Source organism: Myotis nattereri (genome assembly GCF_964212035.1).
Source record: "Myotis nattereri genome assembly, chromosome: 9".
Lineage (NCBI taxonomy): Eukaryota > Metazoa > Chordata > Mammalia > Chiroptera > Vespertilionidae > Myotis > Myotis nattereri.
The window spans coordinates 200308-221811 of NC_138084.1; the positions used below are offsets into that span (position 1 = coordinate 200308).

At 65.9% G+C, this 21504-nt stretch overlaps 2 protein-coding genes across 2 annotated transcripts; both read right to left on the reverse strand.

Moving 5' to 3' along the window:
* Positions 1 to 1603: 1603 nt before the first annotated feature.
* On the reverse strand, positions 1604 to 9235 carry IFITM10 (interferon induced transmembrane protein 10). The gene is made up of 3 exons (XM_081099413.1): positions 9130 to 9235; positions 7907 to 8358; positions 1604 to 2179 (listed from the first exon to the last, which is right to left on the reverse strand). Exons 2-3 carry the CDS (start codon positions 8147 to 8149, stop codon positions 2030 to 2032), a joined length of 393 nt encoding a protein of 130 aa, XP_080955539.1. The 5' UTR covers positions 8150 to 8358; positions 9130 to 9235; the 3' UTR covers positions 1604 to 2029.
* Positions 9236 to 12799: 3564 nt separating this feature from the next.
* Positions 12800 to 21461, reverse strand: CTSD (cathepsin D). Its single transcript, XM_081099360.1, has 9 exons — positions 21279 to 21461; positions 19324 to 19483; positions 17566 to 17689; positions 16933 to 17051; positions 15283 to 15509; positions 14384 to 14506; positions 13988 to 14132; positions 13773 to 13871; positions 12800 to 13674 (listed from the first exon to the last, which is right to left on the reverse strand). Exons 1-9 carry the CDS (start codon positions 21341 to 21343, stop codon positions 13507 to 13509), a joined length of 1230 nt encoding a protein of 409 aa, XP_080955486.1. The 5' UTR covers positions 21344 to 21461; the 3' UTR covers positions 12800 to 13506.
* Positions 21462 to 21504: the final 43 nt, after the last annotated feature.

A 21504-nucleotide genomic window follows, 5' to 3' on the forward strand; every position in this document is an offset into this window, starting at 1 on the left:
CAGTAGCCCTCGTGGTGGGGGCAGAGCATAAGGGTCCCTCCAGCCCCGTCCAGCGAGGTCCTCGTCTCGTCCCTCCCGTCTGTCACCGGCTCCGGTAGCTTTAGGGTGTTTACCCACTGGACCAGTTCAGCGTTGTCCCCTCCCGTCACCACGGGGCCGGAGGCGCGGACAGGGGACAGCAAGGCGACCGGTCACTCATTCACGAGAAGTTATCGACCGGTTGACAGGGCCGGGCCCTGAGCAAAATCAAGTGAGGATGGGGCGGGGGGCCTGCAGGAGTGCAGCTCCCCCTTGGGTGGGGGGTGAAGGCCCTCCTGCACCCCGTGTGGAGGCTGGTGCCGGGGTCTGGCATGTGCCTGCTGCCAGGAGGGACAGATACGTATGAACTCAGGCGGACTCGCTGGCTGGGAGGCGAACGCGCGCGCCTCTGCGAGAGCCCGAAAGCCCCCGCTGCTGGGCACGTCTCGGGAGCGGCCCGAGCCCTTCATCCGAGGGCATTCCCTCCGGGCACCTGTCAGGGCAGCTGCCAGCTGCTGGCCTCTAAGGGGAAGGAAGATGAGCAAACGCCCTAAATCCTCACGACCCACAACCCGTGTCCCTGGCGCCTGCTCCCCTTGAACCTCCAGGCTGGTCCTGACCCTCCAGACGGCGCCCGCCACCCCCAAAGCTGCAGCAGAGTCTCCCTGCAGGTTCCTGGGCCATGGGTGGGCCCCGCCTTAGGGCGCATGAGGCCTTCCCTCTCCACACCCGGCTGCATGAACCCCCTCGGGTTTCCACTTGGCCGTGGCCCCTCACTGCCAGGGCTCAGGGGCACCTGGGTCCCTTGTCTGCGCCCCGGCTCCTCCTGGGCTGAATCCCGTGCCTTCCTAGAGCCCCAGGAGGCCCCCGCCCCCCGCCACCCCACACCCCGGGCAGAGGGCCGAGCTCATCTCCATGGAGCAGCTCAGCCTGGGGAGCAGGGGGAGCAGACCTGACCCCGGACCAGCGACCTTCAACTGTTACCTCATTTCCCCTCGGCTGACCTTCACGGCAGCTCAGAAAGCAAAGGCCTCGTCCCTCCTTCACAGGTGAGCAAACAGGCCCCCAGGTGGATGGGATCGGCCAGGTGCCAGCCCCTCACCTGCCGGTGTTCTCTGCTCTCACTGTTAGCCCGTGGGCAGCGTGTTCCTGCTGCACCCCTTCCTCCCTCTCCAGGGGGGCGGCCTGGTCCTCCCGGGGCACCTCACCAAAGGCCCCTGGCCGCCATCTGTTTTGTTTGTTTAGAGGAATGGAGAGGGAGATGAGAGAGAAGCATTGATGGGCTGCCCCCTGCACACCCCCCACTGGGGATCGAGCCTGCAACCCAGGCCTGTGCCCTGACCGGGAATCGAACCTCGACCTCCTGGTTCATAGGTCAACACCCCACCACTGAGCAACACCGGCCGCGCTGCTCCCCTGTCTTGCAGAGCAGACAGACCTCCAGGGTTAGGGAGCAAACTTCCCTGGCAGAGTCCGCGGGGATGCGCCCCTGGGACTGGCCCACCAGGCAGCCTCTGAATGCCACCCCCCAAGCCTCAGCTCGTACCCCACCCACCCGCGAGGCAGGGACAGAGGCTGAGCCGGCTGGCGCTGGGCAGGAGTTTTATTGAAAATTCACAGACACGGGAGCGCTGAGCAGGGTCGCGGGGTCACAGCTTGGAGACTGGGTCAGGAGGGTGGAGGGAGCCCCCAGATGCCAGCAGCCCCCACACGGGGAAGCTCCCTCAGAGCCCTTCTTGTTGGGTGTCAGGTCGGAGAGACCCGGGTGGGGGTGCAGCCACTGGAAGCCAGGGTGCGGCAGCCCAGGAGGATCAGGGGCCGGAAGCAGGTGGAGGGCCAGGAGGCGAGGGGCCTGCACGAGCTCGCTGCCACCGGCTGTGGGAACCTCTGCCAGCCGGGCTGCCCGCTCACAGCTCCGGGGCCCAGGGCGGACGGCCCGCTCTGCCGCCACCAGGGCATCCTCCGTCCTGAAAGTGAGCCCTTCCCGCTCCCTCGTCCGCAGGCCGCGGCTTCAGTAGTCGGTGAGCGGGTACCGCAGGAAGATGAAGACCAGGATGATGCAGGAGGCGGCCAGGGCGGAGCTGGTGATGTTGAACAGCCGGGCGGTCTTGGCGTCCTCCACCGCACCGTTCAGGTCGTTGAGCAGCTTCTTGTCCCGGACCTGCGGCCAGAGGAGAGGTGAGCCAGGGTGCGCCTGGGTGGCTGGGCGGGTGGAGAGCAGCGGCCAGGGCAGCGGGGGCCCACTCCGCCCCCTTCCTGCAGCCGGCCTGTGGTCCCGCTGGACGAGTCCTTGCCGTGGGCACTACATTACCAGGGCCTCTCGAGAGGGAGGCGAGGAAAGGGGACACGGTGCAGGGTCCCCCTCGGCGAGGCGTCAGGGAAAGCACACGGGAATGCGTTGTACTTTTTTAGTCTGAAAATGTTTATATAAAACACCTGGTTAGTAATACTGTTCTGTACTCGAAAGTGGCCGAGGGAGGCGATCTGGCGTGCTCTCACCACACACACACACACACACACACACACACACGAGTATTACGTGTGCGGGGAGAAAACAGGGTACATGATGCATGAAATAGAAAGTTGGGCAAATGGGATAAAGGAAGAAAAACTGTGAAGAAGAGAGGGCAGATAAGTGTATTTTCATCAATATGTGGGTTAATAAGCCGACACGCAGTTAAGTGAGCGAGGAAGGAGGAAGCGGAAGGGAGGTGGCTAGAGAGACTCGAAGCTGGGAGAGGGATGGACGTGTGGATGAAGGCGACGGACACGAGTCCTGATGCATGAAGGGATGGGCACATCACACCAGCAGGAGACGGGGCAGAGGCGGTGGAGGTAAGAATGGAGGAGGAGGATGGTGGGCGAAGTAACAGAGAGCGGCAATAAGAGCAATGGCGACGGGCATGGAACTGGGTTAATGGTGTGACCTGGCCTTAGCTCAGTGAATCCTCCCAATAACACTTTGAGGGGGTACGTCCCCCTTTTCACCAGGAGCAGGATTCGCGCGGAGAGATGGAAGGCCCAGGGTTCAACCCCTGCTGTAAACTAGAGGCGCCCGAACAGCGGGGTGCATGGCTGTGCAGTCTATTCAGAAAGTGGGGGAGGTGGACAGAGGAGGGAGAGCAGGGAGAGGAAGAGTAGAGAGGGCAGTCGGATGGATGGGTCCCTGGCCAGAGACATGGGAAGGAGGAAGGAGAGATGCAGGCATAACAAGATTGTGAGGCTGGGGAGATGGAGGGGTGTGTGGGTGGTGGGCTGGGCAGGGATGCAAGACGGGGATGCGACGGACGGTGCTCTGGGATGAACTGAATAAACAAAGGGTCCGGAGGGAGGGTGGGAGGAAAGTGGGTGGATGGATTGAGAGATCGGTATAAAGTTTCATAACAAAAAATGGGTGAGTGTGTGGGCAGGTAGGTGATGGACAAATGGCATCAATGGCTGCAGTGAGCACAGATGAATAGATGAAAGGATGGATGGACAGAAGGATGGGTGGATAGATAGACGAACGGATGGAGGATGGATGGATTGGTAAATTGATGAATTCAGCATGTGGAGTGAAAGGAGAGGAGGAAAAGAAAAAGGCAAGAGAATACACAAACGAGATGAATGGGTACATGACCAGTTGGATACATGGGTGGATGAGAAGGGAGGGAAAACAGACAAAAATGATAGGGGATGGATGGGTGGGGTCAAAGGGTGCAGATGAGTGAAGATGCATGGAAAGGTGAGCGCGATGAGCGGGCACTGGAAAGTGAGGTGCAGCTAGAAGAGCAGCGGAGAGAAGGGATGTAGACGGCTCGAAGGATGAACAGATGTACTGACGTGTGGATGGGGGATGGGATGGGTCTGGTAAGTAAAGGGGAAGAAGTTACCGTGAAAGTGAGGTTAGATGAATAGTTAAGTGAACTGATGTATAAGGAGGGGATGGGATGGAGTGGGAAAGGAAGGAGACGCTTAATGAACATGTAAAAACATATGGATGGATGGATGGATGGATGGATGGATGGATGGAAGGATAGATGGATAATGGATGGGTGGGTGGATGGATGGATGAATGGATGAATGGATGAATGAATGATGGGGGATGGATGATGGGTGGATGAATAAATGAATGGATGGATGGGTGGATGAATGACAAATGGCTGATGGAGGGTGGCTGGATGGAGGATGATGGATGGATGGATGAATGGATAGATGGATAATGGATGGGTGGGTGGATGGATGGATGAATGGATGAATGGATGGATGAATGATGGGGGATGGATGATGGGTGGATGGATGGATGAATGGATGGATGGTGGGTGACAGATGATGGAGGGTGGGTGTGTATGGATGGTGCTGGTGTTCTGAAGGAGGGAATGAGCAAATATGTACATACAAAAGCTGACACAGCATCCTCTCCCCATCTGTCCTTTCTGGCTTTCCTGTCATTGAGAAGTCGCACAGCCTCCTGGGCCCACTGAGCTGCTGTCATGTCCTGGTTACATTGGCTCCTCTCCTGTCACCATCCCTGTGCTGGGTCCAGCCGCATACCCTGTCGCATGGACCCCTGCCCCAGGACCCTACCTCCTCTCTGCCTCTGGGCTTCTCCCACTGCCTTCCTCCTCACTGACAGCTCTGCTCACACCGCGCCCTTCTGCGTTTCACAGGTGATGAACGGCAAACCCTCACCGGTGGTCCCCATCCTTCACTGGGCGCCTCCTGCCTGCCTTTCCTGGACCATCTTCCTCCGCTCCCCACAGAGCACAAGGGCCTGGCTGTTCTCTGACTGCCTCACCCTCGTGTCTTTCTGTTTTCTCCTTCGGGAACACCTGTCCCCTCATCTGTCCTTCAAGGCTAGAAGCATCCCGCACCAGCCCCAACCTCACCCTCATCTTCTTTCTCTGAAACACGGGGCTGCTCATTTCATCCTGTCCTGTCTATGCACCCTTAACCCAGCACCCCTGGACCCTTGGGTGGGGCACTGATGGCAGCAAGAAGGGACGGATCTGGTGGGTGGACAGCCATGGCTGGGATGGGGTGTCTGTGGGGGAGGGGCTCGGCCAGAGGGAGTCAGTGGAGTATTTGCAGAAGAGAGACCTGGTCTTACCTAAGCCCTCGGGCTGGGGGGAGCAGCATGTTGCAAACCAAGGTGTCACAGGACGGCAGGGCTGGGGCGCTTGGCGAGGCCAGGGGAGGGTGAGCATGAATCTCAGGGGGCTTTCAATGCCAAGCCAGGGGGTACTGAGGGGGGCAGTGGTCATGATGGGCAGCTTGTGCAGACGGCATGGACAGAGAACTGATGCCTGGCTGCCTCCCCCGGACACTGGGCTGAGCAAAATCAGGCTGCACCCTCGTGGCAGAACCGGCCTGCAGTGAGCCGAGCTGCCTGGTGATGGGGGAGGGCCGGACGGGTGGCGTGAAGGTGGATAAACAGATGTGTGAGGCAGGGACACCCACAGGACGCCAGCCTCTGCCCGGCCCACGTGGGCTGACGTGAGCCTTGTGATGTTTCTATTTGGTTGTGAACGGTCAAGGGATGGGCTCGGGGAAGCAAGGGGGCGTCTCAAGAGCTCGCTGCTCTGAGGGACCCAGCTGGGCACGCAGCCAAGGCCTCCGGACCCCAAGCCTGTGGGTGCCCTTGGAGGGGCCATGACCGGGGGCACATGCTGTGGGTGCAGCAGGCGGGGAGGTGCAGCTGGTGGACAGATGGATGCACTCGCCAGAGTGAGAGCCCGAGCCGCCAGCTCTGTCCTGCCCGCCCGTGCGGAGGCAGCTCACCTCGTGTGCCCTCCCAGGGGAGCCCCGAGCCTCCCCCTCGCTGCCCACAAGGAAGAAAAGGAAGAACGCAGGGGAGCAGCCCCGGGTGGAGGCGTCGAGCTCCTCCTGCCCCTCAGAAGCACCAGCTCCGACCCGCCCCCCACCCTGCAAAGCCCGCACCACGCAAGTCCTGACCTACCTACAGCCGCGGCAGATGGGCCTGCCCCATGCCAGCCGGCCGCCCACGGCCAGGCCCAGGAAGGAAGGGACGCTTCCGAACAGGAGCCCCTGCTGCTGGCCCATGCCACAGGCTGTGGGCACCAGAGGAGGCCGAGCAGGGGTTGGCCTGGGGGTCTCCACCCGCAGCTCCCAGGGACCCTTCCCTTTGCTGCCTCTGCATCACACACACACACACACACACACACACACACACACACACACACCTCATGCACTCAGTGTACATATGCATGCACACACAGACGAGCACACACCTATACGCATGCCCACACTCAGGCACACACATGCACACTTCCAAGTAGATGCACACGCATGCACTCACATGGTCATGCATGTATAAGTATACAAGGCACACTCACACCTACACCACTCATGCACACATGCTCATACACATGCAATTCCACTCACACATGCATGCACACTCACACCTGCATGTATGCCCACACTCATGCTCACACTCAATGTGCTCACACACACTCACACACACATGCACACGCACACCTGCATGCATGCACGCACTTTGTGCACACATGCACGCTCACGCACATTCACTCACATAACATGGTTCCATGTGGTGGAGCCCAGGACCAGGTACACAGGCCAGAATTTGAGGGATGAATGGCGGTCAGCGATGCTGATGCTGAGGATGAGTCAGGAGGAGGGAAAGCCAGGTGGTCAGATGTGCGGTGCCAGGGCGGGTGGGCTGACAGAGGCACAGCGACAGAACAGTCCACGTCCTTCCACCCCCCCAGCCTCTCTGGCCCAGCCCCTCCCCTCCCTGCAGCCCCCATGGGCCCCTCCCCACCCCCTCTGTCCCCACCTTGCTGGTCAGCTGCAACCAATGGAATGAACCGACCTTGAGCATCATATCTGGGAAAAGGGTGATCCGGCGAGACACAGGGCAAGCCCTTCCTGAGCCACGGGGAGATGGGGGCCGCCTCCTGGAGCAGGGCTGCAGCGGCCCTGGGCTCTCTGTCCTTATACACACGTGTACCGCTCTCTGCACCCCAGGTGTGAGCGGTCACAGTTCCCTCCTGGGATCTGTCTCCCCCTTGCCCGTGGGGGGGGCCTGTCTGCTCCTGGCCAGCTCCTCTCAGAGCAGCGAGGGGCTCCGGGGGCCATGCCCTGGGCAGGCTGTGGGCTCAGAATGGATGGGACAGGACGTGCTCACGGCTCTCCCCCTGGCTCCCGGACACTGGACAGACTGTCTAGAACAGCCGTGGGCAAACTACAGCCCGCAGAGCCGAAAGAGCGGAGGGTTCTCTTGCTCTCCCCTCTGCTCCTTCACCAGCAGCCGTGCTAACATGTATTAGTTCACACAAACACTCCATCCATGCTTTTGTTCCGGCCTCCGGTCCAGCTTAAGAACCCATTGTGGCCCTCGAGTCAAAAAGTTTGCCCACCCCTGGTCTAGAACCATGTGTAGAAGGGGGAGGGGGAGGGCCGTGACTGGTGACCAGTCTGTGTGGCCGCCCTCCGCGTGTCTGCCCTGTGTCAGATTCCCCAGTGAGGGGCTTGGCAAGGTCTCCAGCCACCCTGACATCTCCTCCTCCTGCCAGGGGGGAAGGACTCCAAGGCCCCTCCACATACCCATCCGTCCAGGGCAACTGTCCAGGGCTAATGCCCCCACCCCCACCCACAGGACAGGCCCTGGGCCCTGAGTCCGCCCCCTAAGCTGGCAGCACAGAGACCCTGGCCCTGTGGACCCAGAGCCCAATCAAGACCCCCGGGAGCTTCCCAGCTCAGCATGGGGGGGCGGGGGCCCAGAGCTCCCCACACCCTCCTCGCTGGCCTCCCCGTCCTAGTCCTCAGCCCCCTTGGCTGCACCTGCTGCACCCACGGCTTCTCTGAGGGGGGGCAGAGTGGTGCAGCCAGGGCTCTCCCCCCCTGCCGGCCCCCCGCCCCCACTCACCTTGAGGGAGTAGGCCAGGGCGATGAAGCCCAGGCAGCAGAAGTTGAGGTAGACGAAGTTGAAGATGGACCACAGGTAGTAGTCGTTCACCTCGCTGGTGTCGGGGTAGATCTCGATGACCGTCGTGGGGTTGGTCATGGTCTTCTTCTCCGCCAGGTGCTTGCAGACCTGGGGCGCACCGGCCCCCCGCACGCTGTCGGCCTGGCCGCTCTTGGGCTCCATGGGGAACAGCGTGGGCGCCATGGGGGGAGAGGCCGAGGGCTCAGGGGCCGGGGCTGCGGGCGCCTGCAGGGCGGGGGGCTTGGACACACAGGCGAAGCAGCCCTTGGGGGACCCTGCCGGGGGCCTGGGGATCCAGAAGGCCCCGTCCAGGGGCACGCGGGCTTCCTGGGCGCCGTCCGTGGTGCTGGCCAGGGCTCCCAGCGGGGCTGGGCACGGCGGGGGCCCTGGGCCTGGAGGGAGGGAAGAGGAATTGGAACTGGGTGCACCCTGGCTGCCCACAGCGTCTCCCCTGCAGCCCCAAAGGACATGGACGTCCCTGGGGAGGCGGCCAGCTGCCCGCCCGCCGGCCACCTGCCTCCCCCGTCACACCAAAGCCCTTCAAGCAGCCTTGGCACGGACATTGGGGGCTTTTCATCGCTTTGCCATCTGCGCACAAACACTCACCCACTGACAGGCCAGCACCCACCCCCGCCCCCACAAGGCCCGGCTGACTGGCGTCGCAATACACAGAGGCCAGCACCCAGGCCCGGCCCCCAGGGCGGTGGACCCACAGTGACGGCCTCTGCCGAGCTGGCAGCCAGCGGAGCTGCCTGGGCACCTGCAGCGGAGACGCTGACACATCCTGGCGCCCCAGACCCGGCCCACCCTGTGCGCTCGCTCGGAGATGCGTCAGGCAGACAGCTCCACACCATGACGCGCAGCGTGGACACGCAGCGACACAGGCTGGGACACGTCGCGGAGGGCGAACAGGCGCTGCGGGGGCTCCCACCTGGCGCCACGACGCCCCCGCCCCCCACCCCGGCCCCAGCGGCGCCCGGGACCCCAAGCCGCGCACTCGCACTCGCGGGCGCCACCCACCCTGGACAGACGCGCAATGTCACCGCGAAAGGCGCGCTTCGCCAAAGAGGCGCCGCGCCCTGGCCACCCTGGGGGTCTCCCGCGAGGCCCCGCGACCCAAGCCGGGTCCCAGCGCCGCAGCCAGGACCGAGGTTCTCACTCACGGGCAGCTCCTGCGCTGGCGGCCTGACCCCTGCGCTCGGTCCGCGCGTCCTTCTTCAGTCCCGCGGCCGCTGTCTGTCTGGCCGCTCCGCGTCCCAGTGTCCCGACCTCGGTGCGGGGAGCGCGCGGAGCAGGGGGGGGCGGGGAGCGCGCGGGGCTGGCGGGGCTGGCGCGGATCCCCGGGGCCTGCGCTCCCTCCGCAGCGCCAGCCGGGCAGGCGGCGCGGCTGCAGCCCAAGCTCCACTCACGGCGGTCGCTGGGGCACAGCCACCTCCGCCTCCTCCCGCGCAGGGTGGGGGCAGCGGGGCGCGGACGGAAGCAGGGGGTGCGAGACTAGCCAGGGATGGCCCCCCCACAGCGCCCCCTGTCTGCCCTTACCCCAGCCCGCCCCCTGCCCCTCCCTCTGGCTGAGCCCCTGACCCCTCCCGGCGGTCTCTCCAAAGAGCCCCTTTCCTCCTCTGCACACCCCTGTGCCCAGACTACCCCTGGCAGGCCCATGTCCTCCTGGAATCTGACCCTCGCAAGCCCCCAATTGCAGTCCCTCTGGGGGCAGGATGGACACCCAGTGCTCAGCCTGGCAGGATTCTGTCCTAACCAGAGGCGACCCTCACCGCGCCAGCCCCCTGAGCCCACCAAGCCTCTCCTCTCCCCAAGTCTGACCCCGCACTCCGCCGGCGGAGCCTCTGAACCCACCTTCGCTGATCCAGTTCCCTCACAAACTCGGGTCTCAGAGCCCATGTCCTCTCACCAGTTGGGCTGTCTGCCCATGGGGCCAGATGTCCTTCTCCAAGACCTACTGGCACTTTCTCCTTGGAGCTCAGGCCACTCACCAGCCCTCCCCTCGCCAGGAGCCCAGCCTGTCCCCCTGGGTCCCCTCCCCCTGGGTCCCATCCCACCTGGTCCCATCCCACCTGGTCCCGTCCCACCTGGTCCCGTCCCACCTGGTCCCCTCCCCCTGGGTCCCCTCCCCCTGGGTCCTGTCCCACCTGGTCCCGTCCCACCTGGTCCCCGTCCCACCTGGTCCCATCCCACCTGGTCCACTCCCCCTGGGTCCCCTCCCCCTGGGTCCTGTCCCACCTGGTCCCGTCCCACCTGGTCCCGTCCCACCTGGTCCCATCCCACCTGGTCTCATTCCACTTGCATCCCCTCCCCCTGGGTCCCATCCCACCTGGTCCCATCCCATCTGGGTCCCATCCCACCTGGTCCCCTCCCACTGGGTCCCATCCCACTGGGTCCCATCCCACCTGGTCCCGTCCCACCTGGTCTCATTCCACTTGCATCCCATCCCACTGGGTCCTGCCCACCTGGTCCCATCCCCTGCAGGTGCTGTCCCCACAGGCCACGAGCCCTAAGCAGTGCCCCGGGCACAGCCTGTCTCCATCCACCCACCGCCTCACTGTCTCTCTCACTTGTTCCAGCTGCCCCCCTCCTGCCACAGCACCAGCGAGCCCCTCCATCGTGGGGAAACCCCCAACCACAAAGGTGCCTCTGAGCTGGGTCCTCTTCCCATCCCCTGGCCCCACCCGCCCTGAAGCATGGCGGCCCGTCTGCCTCTCATCCCCTCAAGCCCTGTCACCCAGAGGCTGGCCTGTGCTCGGAGCGTCTCCCCCATGAAACCCCGTCCCCACGACCCTCTCAACCCGCCTCCCCTTCCCCACGACCCTCTCTCCCCTGAGCCTGGGTCCTTCTCAGGGAGCCCTTCTCTGCCTGCCTCTGCCCGGTCCTCTGAACCCCTTCTCTTCAGAACTCCATGCACTCCCCAGCCTGGCACTGGTCCACCCTTCTCCAAGCTCCTCCCCTGTCCTCCTCCTCCCCCTGCCCCCCAGCCCTGGCACAGCCTCCTCTCGGCTTGTCAGGAACCTGGGGCACAAAGTCAGCCGTAAACGCTGGTGACGTGTGTGTGGGAGAGCTTTCCGCACTGCCCCATGCTGGCCTCGCCCTAGGAGCCCAGGCCCAGGGCCCGGGCATGAGGGCACTTGGGTCTGTGAGGACCAGGGTTCAGGTGTCCCTCACCCAACACCCACTGCCCCTTCCAGAGGCCTGGTGTGGGCATCCAGGCCTCTCTCTGGGGCTGAGCCTTCCCCGAAGGTGTCCTCCCAGCCTGAGTGTGGCCTGGGCTTCCCTGGCACCTGCGCGAGGCTCTCCCAGCAAGGCACTGCCCCGCTGCCACAGGCTCGCCGGCCCTCTCTGGGCAGGGCTGCAGGGGTGACCAGCGGGGCCTGGTCTGCACACAGCCCACCTGGTCCCAGGCAGCAGGCAAGGGGCACTGGTCCGCAGGGGTCTGCTCCAGGTCCCATCAGGTCAGACCCGTCCTGCAGACCACCGTGAGGCTGCCTCACCGAGGCCCCCACTGGCCTCCACCTGGGGGGACCTCAAGGCAGGGGTGTGGGCTGGAAAGGCCACCCACCTCCCCTGCCCATGGGCCCGCTGGGCTGGGGCAGCGCAGGTCCGCCGTGAGGAGCTGTTACTACCCACCTTCTGGAGACTCGAGGCTAAGGGTGGGGTCGGGAGGCAGGCGTTGGGCCCAGGGTGGCTGCAGGGCCAGGCTCTGGGCAGGAGCATGAATGACCGCGGGGCCTGGACCAGGGCTGGGGCTGGGCCCGCCGTGCTGGTCCCCAAGTTCCAGAGCAGGACAGGGGTACCCTCCGGAGGCTGGAGACGCCAGCTGGGAGGGTCACGTGCACGGCGAGTCCAAGCCGTGGGCCTGCGACCTTGCCAGCCGGGGCGTGACCTGAGCCAGCAGAGGCTGGCTCACTCCTGGAAGCTCTGCCCTTGGGGCCTCAGCACACACGGCTTGGATGACAGCCTCCCCAGCAGCCCTGCCAGGCGCTGTCTGCCCGCTCCTGCTCGTATTTCAGGTGCAGGGTTGGCCAGCCTCCTGGCCATGCGGGTTGCACTCTTTAGAGGTGCCCACCAAGGCTTGGCCTGGGGCCCCAGACCCGAGGCCAGGCCAATGGCAGCCAAGGCCCTGCAGGCTGCAAAGTCACCAGGCCAGTGACCGACGCCACATGTGCCAAACCCTACACCTGCTGGGGCGGCTGAGTCCCTGAGGGAGTCCTACCCACCACCAGGTGCGCACAAACTCCTAGCCATCCCTCAAAACCTCCTGGAAAATGCTCCTCCTCCCACCCCTCAACAGAAGCCATGAAGGGGTGGGAGGGCGTCCCGGTGGCCTGAACCCTGTGACTCAGTGACCCCGGGTGGGCCTGCTTGGCCAGCACAGGGTGAGGCCACTCCCCGAGAGGGGAACAAGGATGCCCAGACAGGAGGCAGGCTGCCCACTCGCCACCAGCCCTGCGCAGGCTCCCTTCCTAGCCCAAGTGGGGTGTGCAGGGGGAGGCCTGCTGCTAAGGTCCCCTCCAAGGGCAGGAACACGGTCCAGGAAGGCATGGCAGCCACTGAAAACTGTCCCATCGAAGGAAGCCTGCGCTCACCTGCCCGCAGCCCAGGCCGCACCCTGCTGGCTGCTGCTCCCGGCCTCAGCACAAGCCAGCCCCCGCCTCCAGCATCCCAGGTGCAGAGCACCTCCAAACCACCCCTCCGCCCAAACCCCGAAGTCAGCCTCCAAAACGCCAGCTTCCCCAGCCCTCCTCACACCCGGGCGTCCCACCTGGTCCCATCCCACCTGGTCCCGTCCCACCTACCCCACCAGCACAAAGCAGGCCCAACACACAGATCCACAACTTTATTTTCAGGTCTGGCTCCTGGCCACTCAAGAAGGGGCAGCCTCAGAGAAGGTACTCTCCCCTCCCCCCACCCCTCCTCCCCGGGCCAGCCCATGCCCTTCCAGGTGGGGTCAGGCCCCAGGAAGACCCACAGGCCTCACAGGGCTGACTCTTGTCTCCTTCCTGCTGGCCCTCAGGGGGCCCTTCCTCGCTGGGCCTGAGATGAATGGACGGGTGGGGGGCGGCACTGCCCAGCTCCAGGCCCCAGGCTGGGTGGAGAGGGGACCAGGAAGGCAGTCGGGTGCAGAGCAGCGGCTCAGCCAGACGCTCTGCCAGGGCAGCCAGTCCTGAGGCCCAGGCTGGGACGGGACGGGGGGAGGAAGGGGGTCCTGGGATGCACAATCGAGCCGAGCTGGGTCTTCAGGTGAGTGAAAGGGCTCTGAGCACGAATGAGCCTACTGGCTGCCCCAGCCCCGCCCTCCATCAGACGGACGGACAGACAGACAGGCGGCTTCTGCAACCAGGGAAGGGAAAACCACAGAACAGCGCCTGCCACACGGCAGCCTGGAGAGCCGAGCCGCTGCAGGTGAGTGTGAGTGTGAGTGTGAGAGTGTGTGTGTGTGTGTGTGTGTGTGTGTGTGTGGCGGGGCAGCCGGGAGGGCGGGCGCTGCCTCCTCCCACGATTCTCCTCCTCTCCTGCCGGTGGGCAGGTGGCTACAGCTTGGCGGCCTCGGCCAGGCCCACACGGTTCTCCTCGCGGTCAAACACGGTGTAGTAGCGGCCGATGAAGACGTCCCCCAGGATCCAGAGCGGCCCCGCAGGTGGGGGGATGTCCATGCCCATGAAGCCACTGAGGCAGATGGTCTTCCCGCCCTGTGACACCTGGGAAGGCCGGAGCGAGGTTACCACCAGCCCGCCCGCCCGCCCGCCGCCCGCCGCCCAGCTCCCCGCCTCCAGGCCGCCTGCCCCCTGGCGCCCACCTTGAGTGTGTAGTCCTGCGCGCTCAGCTTGTAGTCTTTGCCCCCCAGCTTCAGGATGACCTCGGGCAGGCTGGACACCTTCTCGCAGGGGATCATGTACTGAAGCAGAAGAGGGCAGTGTGTGGGGGACAGTGTGTGGGGGGGACAGCGGCCTGGGGAACAGCCACCTGGGCACCCGTCCTCGACCCCCCGCCGGCCCGGCCCGCCCTGCTCACCTCTCCCTGGATGAGCGGCACGGCCCCGATGGCCTTCTGCAGCTCGCGCACCTCGTCCACGGGGCCCACAATGAGGGAGGTGCCCGTGTCCACGATGGCCTCACAGCCCTCCTTGCACAGGGTTAGGCCGTTGCCCACGTCGACCCTGCAGGGGAAATAGGCGTGTCTTCCAGGGCCACCCGAGCCCCCACCGTGCCCAGCGGCAGCCCTGGCAGGAGGCTTTCTCCTCTCTCAGGCCTTGGCCGTGAGCAGTCAGGCAGCAGGGCCCAGGCCCACCCATTGCCACAGCCCCTCCCGAACCGACCAGGGCTCCAGCTGGTCGCTCCTGGGGGCCTGCTGACCGGCAGCTGGAGGAGGGCCCCCCGCAGTCCTGAACAAGGCTCGGCCAATACTCACTGATCCATGTGGACCTGCCAGTAGGCTTTGCGGGTGACGTTGAGGTAGGCGATGGGGCCTTTGTAGTACTTGGAGTCGGTGCCGCCCAGCATCAGCTCGCCCCCTGGCTGTGCACTTGGGTCCCTGCGAGGAATGGTAGGGGCACTCAGCCCCCTGCCCACGCTATGTCCAGCCTAAGGGCCAGGTGGGAAGGGTACAGGCTGGGCCAGGGCAGAGGCCAGGGGTGGGTGGGGGGGGCAATCTTAGAGAGCTTGCCAGAGGGGGACCCTCCTGAGCCCACAGGGATGGAAGGATCCAGAAGGGGCACAGGAAGGACTGGAACTGCTTGCCCCTTCCCCAGGGAGGGCTTCGATCCCACACCGCGAGTGGACTGCAGGCCCAGTCACTGCCCGTGCTCAGGGCTCCTGGTCTGCCAGCTGAGAACACGGTCAGGCCGGTGGGCAGACGGGGACGGGAATGCTAGGTGCCCAAGGAGGGGAACCAAGGAGGGCTTCCTGGGGGAGGGGGTGCCGGGCAACCCTGAGAGTTGAGCCAGCTTGTTCCTCCCTGGGGCTCATGGCCTTGTACCCTCCGGGCAGCAGCAACCCTGGGCCACATCTGTCCCTCACTGCCCGGCTCTGGTTCTCACAGAGGCGAGGCCCACCAACCAAGACTGGACACATGGCCTGGGCACAGCCTGGGGAGGCACAGCCTGGGGAGGCACAGCCTGGGGAGGCACAGCCTGCTCTGGGGGCTGCCGCTCCCCCTTGGGAGGGCGGCCGTGCTGCCTCCAGCAGACGTCAGGGGCGTGGCCCAGGGCCCACGGGGAGGACACAGGACCCGCAGCTGAACCCGCTCCCCCGCCTCACCCCTGCGTTTCAGCACGGCTGGGCCATGGAGACATGGGCCCGCCCACCTACCTGTTCAGGTAGAAAGAGAAGATGTTCTTCTCCACCAGCTTCTGCTGCATCAGGTTATCGAAGACGGGCACCACGTTGTTGACCGAGATGCGGGGATAGGCCATGCCCAGGATGCCGTCGAACTTGGCCGCGATGAAGGTGATGCCCGGCTGCTTGGTGGCCTCCCCGAAGACCTGCCGTTCCACCTTGACGCCGCCCAGGGATGCCAGACCCGAATTACAGGGCACCTGCAGGCCACGGGGTCAGTGGGCCACATGGAGTGAGCCGGTCCCTGGGCCCCAGGTGGGCCGTCTCCGCCAACCCTGCGTGTGGGCGGCCACAGCTACAAAATCCAGCTGGGTCACTGCCCATCACCTGGCATGTGGGACTGAGGGCAGGGGGCTGGAATGAAGGGCTGGAAACACGAGGGCGTGGTGCGACAAGGGGCAAGGGGGGGCCCCCACTCTGGCAGGAGAGCTTTAACAGGGATTGGGGGGCACAGATGGAGGCCCTGCTCAGCTCTAGCCCCGACCCCTTCCCGCCGGGGCAGCTCCTGCCCTCAGCCCAGCCCAGGGGACTGCCGCCCGCCCCTACCCGGCCGAGGGTGCAGACAGAGCAGGATGTGGGGACCCAGGCTGTGCGGGCGACAGTGGAGGAGGGAGGGAGCGTGTTGGGCCACATCCTGCTTTGGGCCCGGAGAGAAGCTGGGGGAGGGTGCCCAGCAGACTTGGGGTGGGGAGCAGGGTGCCCAGCAGACTTGGGGTGGGGAGCAGGGTGCCCAGCAGGCTTGGGGTGGGGAGCAGGGTGGCCCGCGAGAGGCTGAACCGCCACGGGAAGGGCTGCCGGTCCTCATGGTGGCCCAGGTGCCACCACCGCCGTGGGGCTGCCCGAGCCGCCTGCAGCCGATGAGGGACAGACCAGCAGGAGGCTCGCTGCCTCCCTGTGCCTCAGGGGCCAGGGCTGGGGCTGGGAGGGACCATCTTCTCTTTGCTCCTCATCCCCCCACAACTCCCGGGCCTCAAGCCAGCTCCACACCCATAAACCGCCAACGGCCTGCTGACTTCTCTTGAGGGGGAGCATGCCCTCCCCCCCCCGGAGGCGGGGACAGGAAGCACCCCAGCCCTCTGTTCCCCGTGTCCTCAGAGCCCTGTCAGCTGCCTCAGGGGCTTCCCACACCTCTGCCTCCCCAGCAGCAGGACCCCCAGGACCAGCCCCAAGCACCTGTGGGCACCTCACACCCAAGCATCAGAATGAGCCCAGTCCTCCCACCGGCCCACCTGCCCGTCCACCTGCCGGGAGCCAGGGCGGAGGCCTCCCCGTTAACCACTCCGCGGGCCCTGGTCCCAAACCTGCACCTGTGCACCCCGGCCCCATCGGTGCTGAAACCCTCGCTCTGACCCACTGGCCCTGCGAACCCCCCTGGCGGACCCCGGGGCCTGCACTGGGTCAGGCTGCTCCCGTCCCCACCCCCACGCGCTGTCCTGTGCCAGCACGCAGGCTCTCTCCCTCCCTCCAGGCCTGCACTCAGCTGGGACCCCAGCTCCCGCCCACAGGCAGCTGCTGCCGTCCAAACTCAGCAGCCTCTCCAGGGAGCCACAAGGCCCCGGCCCGGGTGGGTGCGGGGGTCAGCGAGCCTGATTCCACGGTGGTGCCAAGAAGGGAGGAACTCACCGACACGGTGTCCTGGCTCAGGTACCCGGAGAGGCTGCCCGAGCCGTAGTGGATGTCGAAGGTCGTGCCGTTCTCCACGTAGGTGCTGGACTTCCCGCTGTTGTACTTGTGGTGGATCCCTATGCCATCAGGAGCACGTCAGCCTGCCGCCCGCTGTGGCCTCTGACCCTCGACCCCCACACTGAGACCAGGCTCCCCCCGCCAGACCCCCCTCCCACGGGCCCGGGACAGTGGGCTGGCACCAGCCTTGGTCTTGCCCCATCCCGGCCGCCACGGGCCCAGCCCACGAGAAACAAGGCTGGCAGGACAGGTTCACCCGGAAAGCGGAGCCTGGGGCCGGCCTGCCTGGTGTCTAAGAACTGGGAGCAGCATGTTGCCCTCTTGCTGGGGCAGAGCCTCGCTCCCTCCTCCCCGGCTCCAGCCCACAGCCACCTCCCAGGCCTGGCGGCGGCGGGCAGAAGCTGGGCAGCAGCCCCCAGTGCGGTGGGGAGAGCTCGCGCCCCCTCCCCAGGGCCCCGACCTCCCTGCCTCTCCAAGCCTGAGTGCGGGGGGCAGTCAGCGCGGGGCCAGGCCCCTCAGGCGCCCTCCCCACTTGGGAAGCAGCGCTGGGGCCGGACAGACGGCTCGACTCACAGCAGGCGATGTCCAACAGCTTGCAGTGGATCGACGGGACCCACAGGTTGGAGGAGCCGGTGTCGAAGACGACAGTGAAACACTGTGGGGGCGTCCCGATGCCGATCTCCCCGTAGTACTGGGCCTGGGGGAGTGCAGGGTCTGTCAGCCAGGGAGGGGCACCCAGGGTCCAGACCTGCCATAGGCTGTCCACCTCCATCCGCCACCCCCAGACCCCGGGGTGCAGCCCCAGCCCTGCTTGGCCAGGGTGAGAGGAGGGAAGACACACCCCACCCCCATTTGAAACATAAAATCAGGGTCCAGTCAGTCAGGACAGGCTCTGCCATCTACCTGAGCCTTGGGCAGGGCGGACCGCCGCGGTCCAGGGCCCTGAAGGGAGAGACTGACTCTCCAGGATGGGGGCCAAGTCAGGGCCTCAGTTCCTGCCCTGCCCCTGCTCCTGCCCTACAGGGCCAAGCCTGGAGGGCTTCCAGGCAGAGAAGTCGGGTGGCTTAGGAGAGAAGGGACACCCTGGAGGTTCCGAGTCCCACATGGCCCAGCCTCTCTGCCTTCACTGTTCTGGGCCCCAGTTCCCCATCTCACACAGGGAGCAGGGTCTGCTGGGGTGCTCCATGAGCATAAGGGGGCATGTGCCCCTATGAACCTCAATCCTTGGCCCTCTTGTAGGTCAGAGGGTATGGGCCTCCTTGAGCTTGTGGTCACCTGGGCCCTGCCTGCCTGGGCATCCCTCCCCCGGGGAAGGAGCCTGGGACACCCGTCGCCACAGGATTCTGGCACCAGTCCCGCCCCCCCCCCCCCCCCCCCCGGCATCTGTCTCTGGCCGCTTGGCTCCGGGGAGCACCCGAGCTGCTGACTCATGGAGTGCCCGGATGGGGGGATGGAGAATGACTCAGCAAATACCCGAGCGTGTGGGCACTGAGGAAAATCAGGAACTGGTCAGTTGACCCTGGGCAGACGGCCCCCCTCCACCGGCCGGATCACATGCCTGAGGCTCCAGCTTCCTGGCATGGCTGGGGCTCGGGACGGACAGGACAGAGTGCTCAGCCACTGTCCCCACCCCAGGTGGACCCAAGGCCGAGGGCAGGGAGGCCGGCTCCCTAAGACTCGGGTGGGGCACAGTGAGAGGCCCCAGACCTGGGCTAGGCTGGCCCGGCCCCAGCTTGCTGTGTGGCTTCCAGAACGTTCTGACCCTGAGCCTCTGTCCCGCTCAGGCAGCCGGCACAGACTGGGTCACAGGTTGCCCCAGGCCTGCCAGCAGGTGTGCAGGAACACCAGCTCCACGGCAGTTAGTTACACCCCAGCGGGCAGGCCCCGATACCCGCTCTCCAGCCTCCCTCGAGGGCGGGCCTGTGCCTGACTCTGGGCTCCCCCTCACCGGCCAGTGGCCCTGGGCCCAGCTCCTCATCTGGGAGGGCGATGCTGTCCCCTCTCCCCACAGGCTGGCCCTGAGGAGGAGGCACCCCCAGCTCTGAGCCCACGGTCAGTGGCCCGCGTCTCAGGTGCCACGGTCACCCCAACCCTGGCTCTCAGCTGGGCAGGAGAGCCCGCCATCAGGCAGGGGGCGTGGCTGAGTGGAAGCTCCTCCCACACAGGGCAGGTAAGCCCTCAAAGGCTGGTGCTGAAAGCAAGAGCATCCCTCCAAATGCATGCAGCTCACTCGGACCTTTCTTTCCCTCAAGCCATGTTTTGGGTCAGCCCAGCCAACCCCCAGACCCCCCCCCCCCCGCGGCCAAGTGGACACCCCACTCCCACACTCACGTCCATGTAGTTCTTGAGCACCTCGGGGACGGGCCCCCCGGTCACAGCGGGCACCCCCTGGGCATACTTTGAAGTGGAGGCCTTGGCGATCAGTTTTTCCACGGGGCCTCCCACCTCCGACATGGTCCGGCGGATAGACGTAAACTTGTGCAGCGGGATTCTGTCAAGAAGGGGGTAGAGGGCCAGGCTCCTTAGGGCAGGACTGGCCTCTGCCTCCCTCCTGGGCCCTCTGCACCCACATCCAAGCATCCCAGCCGGAGGGAGCTAGCACCTGCTCCACCCCCTCCTCAGCCACCAGGGCCTTCAGAGACCCCCCTTGTCTTCTGTCCCCACCCCGATCTCTTCTGTGATCTCTTCCGGTGGGATCTGTCAGGCATCGGCTGCCACCTGTCACCCCTTTGCTCTGAGCCCCATTCACCTGGCCCTCTGGCCGTGGTTCCACCCAGGCCTTAGGCCCCCATGCTCCCACCTGCCCTGCATGTCCTCCCTGGGGTGGCCGCCTCCTGGCATCAGATTGGACTTCTATGCCACCGCCTCTGAGGAGCCCTCCCTGACCACCCTCTATTGCCCTTCACATCACCCGGTCTCCTTCCATCGCTCTCACCCCACAAGGCAGTGACCTCGGTCACACCCTGCTGACCTGTCACTCTCTCCTCACCACGATGCAGAGGCTAGGGGGGACGAGGACTGCAGTTGGAGAGCAGGGTCTTTGCTTGCAGCCCCGTGGTACCCCACTGGGAGCGCCCTTCACAGGAGCTCCGCCTCCCAGCACAGGTGCCCCTGGTTGTGTTGTGCACGGGCCTCGGCCATCAGAGCAGAAAGGGGTACCTGGGTCCCCTGGGCCTGAGCTTGCGCTCTGTTGCCATGGTGAGGAGGCGGGGCAGGAGAGCGCATTGAGCAAGGTGAACCCCCTGGGACTCAGGAGTTCCAGATAGCGGCTGGCTATTCCAGCAAGGCCAGGGCTGCCCTGGGCCAGTGGGACTCCAGCCTCAGAGGAGGCGGCGGGAAGAGCCCGAGGGTCCTGCCTGGGGGGGAGGCGATGCCCTGCAGCGATCCGGCTGCAGCCTTCAGCCCCACCGCACCTGGGTGGGAGGGGCTCCGGCTCAGGATGGCAGCCCAGAGTCTCAGGCTCCCTCCCCCAAGGCTCTCCATCCCTAGGGAGGTCTGTGGGTGGGGCAGAGGCAGGCTCAGGCCTGCGGGCTGCTCCCCCAACTGCTCCAGTTGGGGCTCCTCACCCCCAGGTCACAGCCCACGCAGGGCAGCCCTCTGGCAAGGCCCAGCCCCGCTCAGCCCACAGCCAACTCCCAGCCCATGACCTCACCCACTTTCCCACGGGCATGAGGCCCACAGCCCGGGAGGACCAGCTCGGGCCCAGGCCTGATACAAAGGCCCCCAGGGCTGGGTGCGCCCAGAGGCATCGCGAGTGGGCAGCGGGGAGAGCAGGAAGCCGGACAAGGGCAGGAGAACGGGGGTGCAGGTCCCCAGGCCTGAGGCCACCCCCCGGGCCTCCTTCGGCTAACACCCTTCCTGTCTTGGGCAGGGGGGACCCCTAGGGCGGCCCCGAGGTCTCCCGGCCCGTGGCCTGTGGTGAGATCCCAGGTGACCACCCCGGGGGGGGGGCAAGCCCCGTCCACAACGGGGGGGCCCCCAGCGGGAAAACGACCCGCCCAGGTTCAGGGGCCCGGAAGCCGACCCGGGGTCTCCCGCCGTCCACACGCGGGCCGGGCACAGGCGCGCACCCCGCCGCCCAGGGGAGGGGGCCGCCCGGCGTCCCGCACCCGCCCTCCACCCGCCGGCAGGGAGGCAGGGCGGCCGCCGGCTGGGGGCGCGGGGCTGGAGCGACCCCCGCAGCTGCAAAGGCCCCCCCACCCCCGGGGCCTGCGGGAGGCCGGGGCGCGGGGCGGGGGAGCGGAGGGCGCGGGGTGCGGCCCGCAGGCCGGGACCGGGGGCCTCACCGGATCAGCGCGGCGCCGGGCGCGGCCAGGAGGCCGAGGAGGAGCAGCAGGCGCGGGGGCTGCATGGCGGCGGCGGTCGGAGCGGGCGGCGGGCACCGGGCGGACTCCGAGGTCGCCGCTTATAGCCGGGATGACGGCGCAGCCGCGGGTCAGCTGACCGGCTTGTTTGCGCCCGGCGGTCACGTGGGCCCGGCGGCGTGCGCGGGGCGGGGCGGGGCGGGGCGGG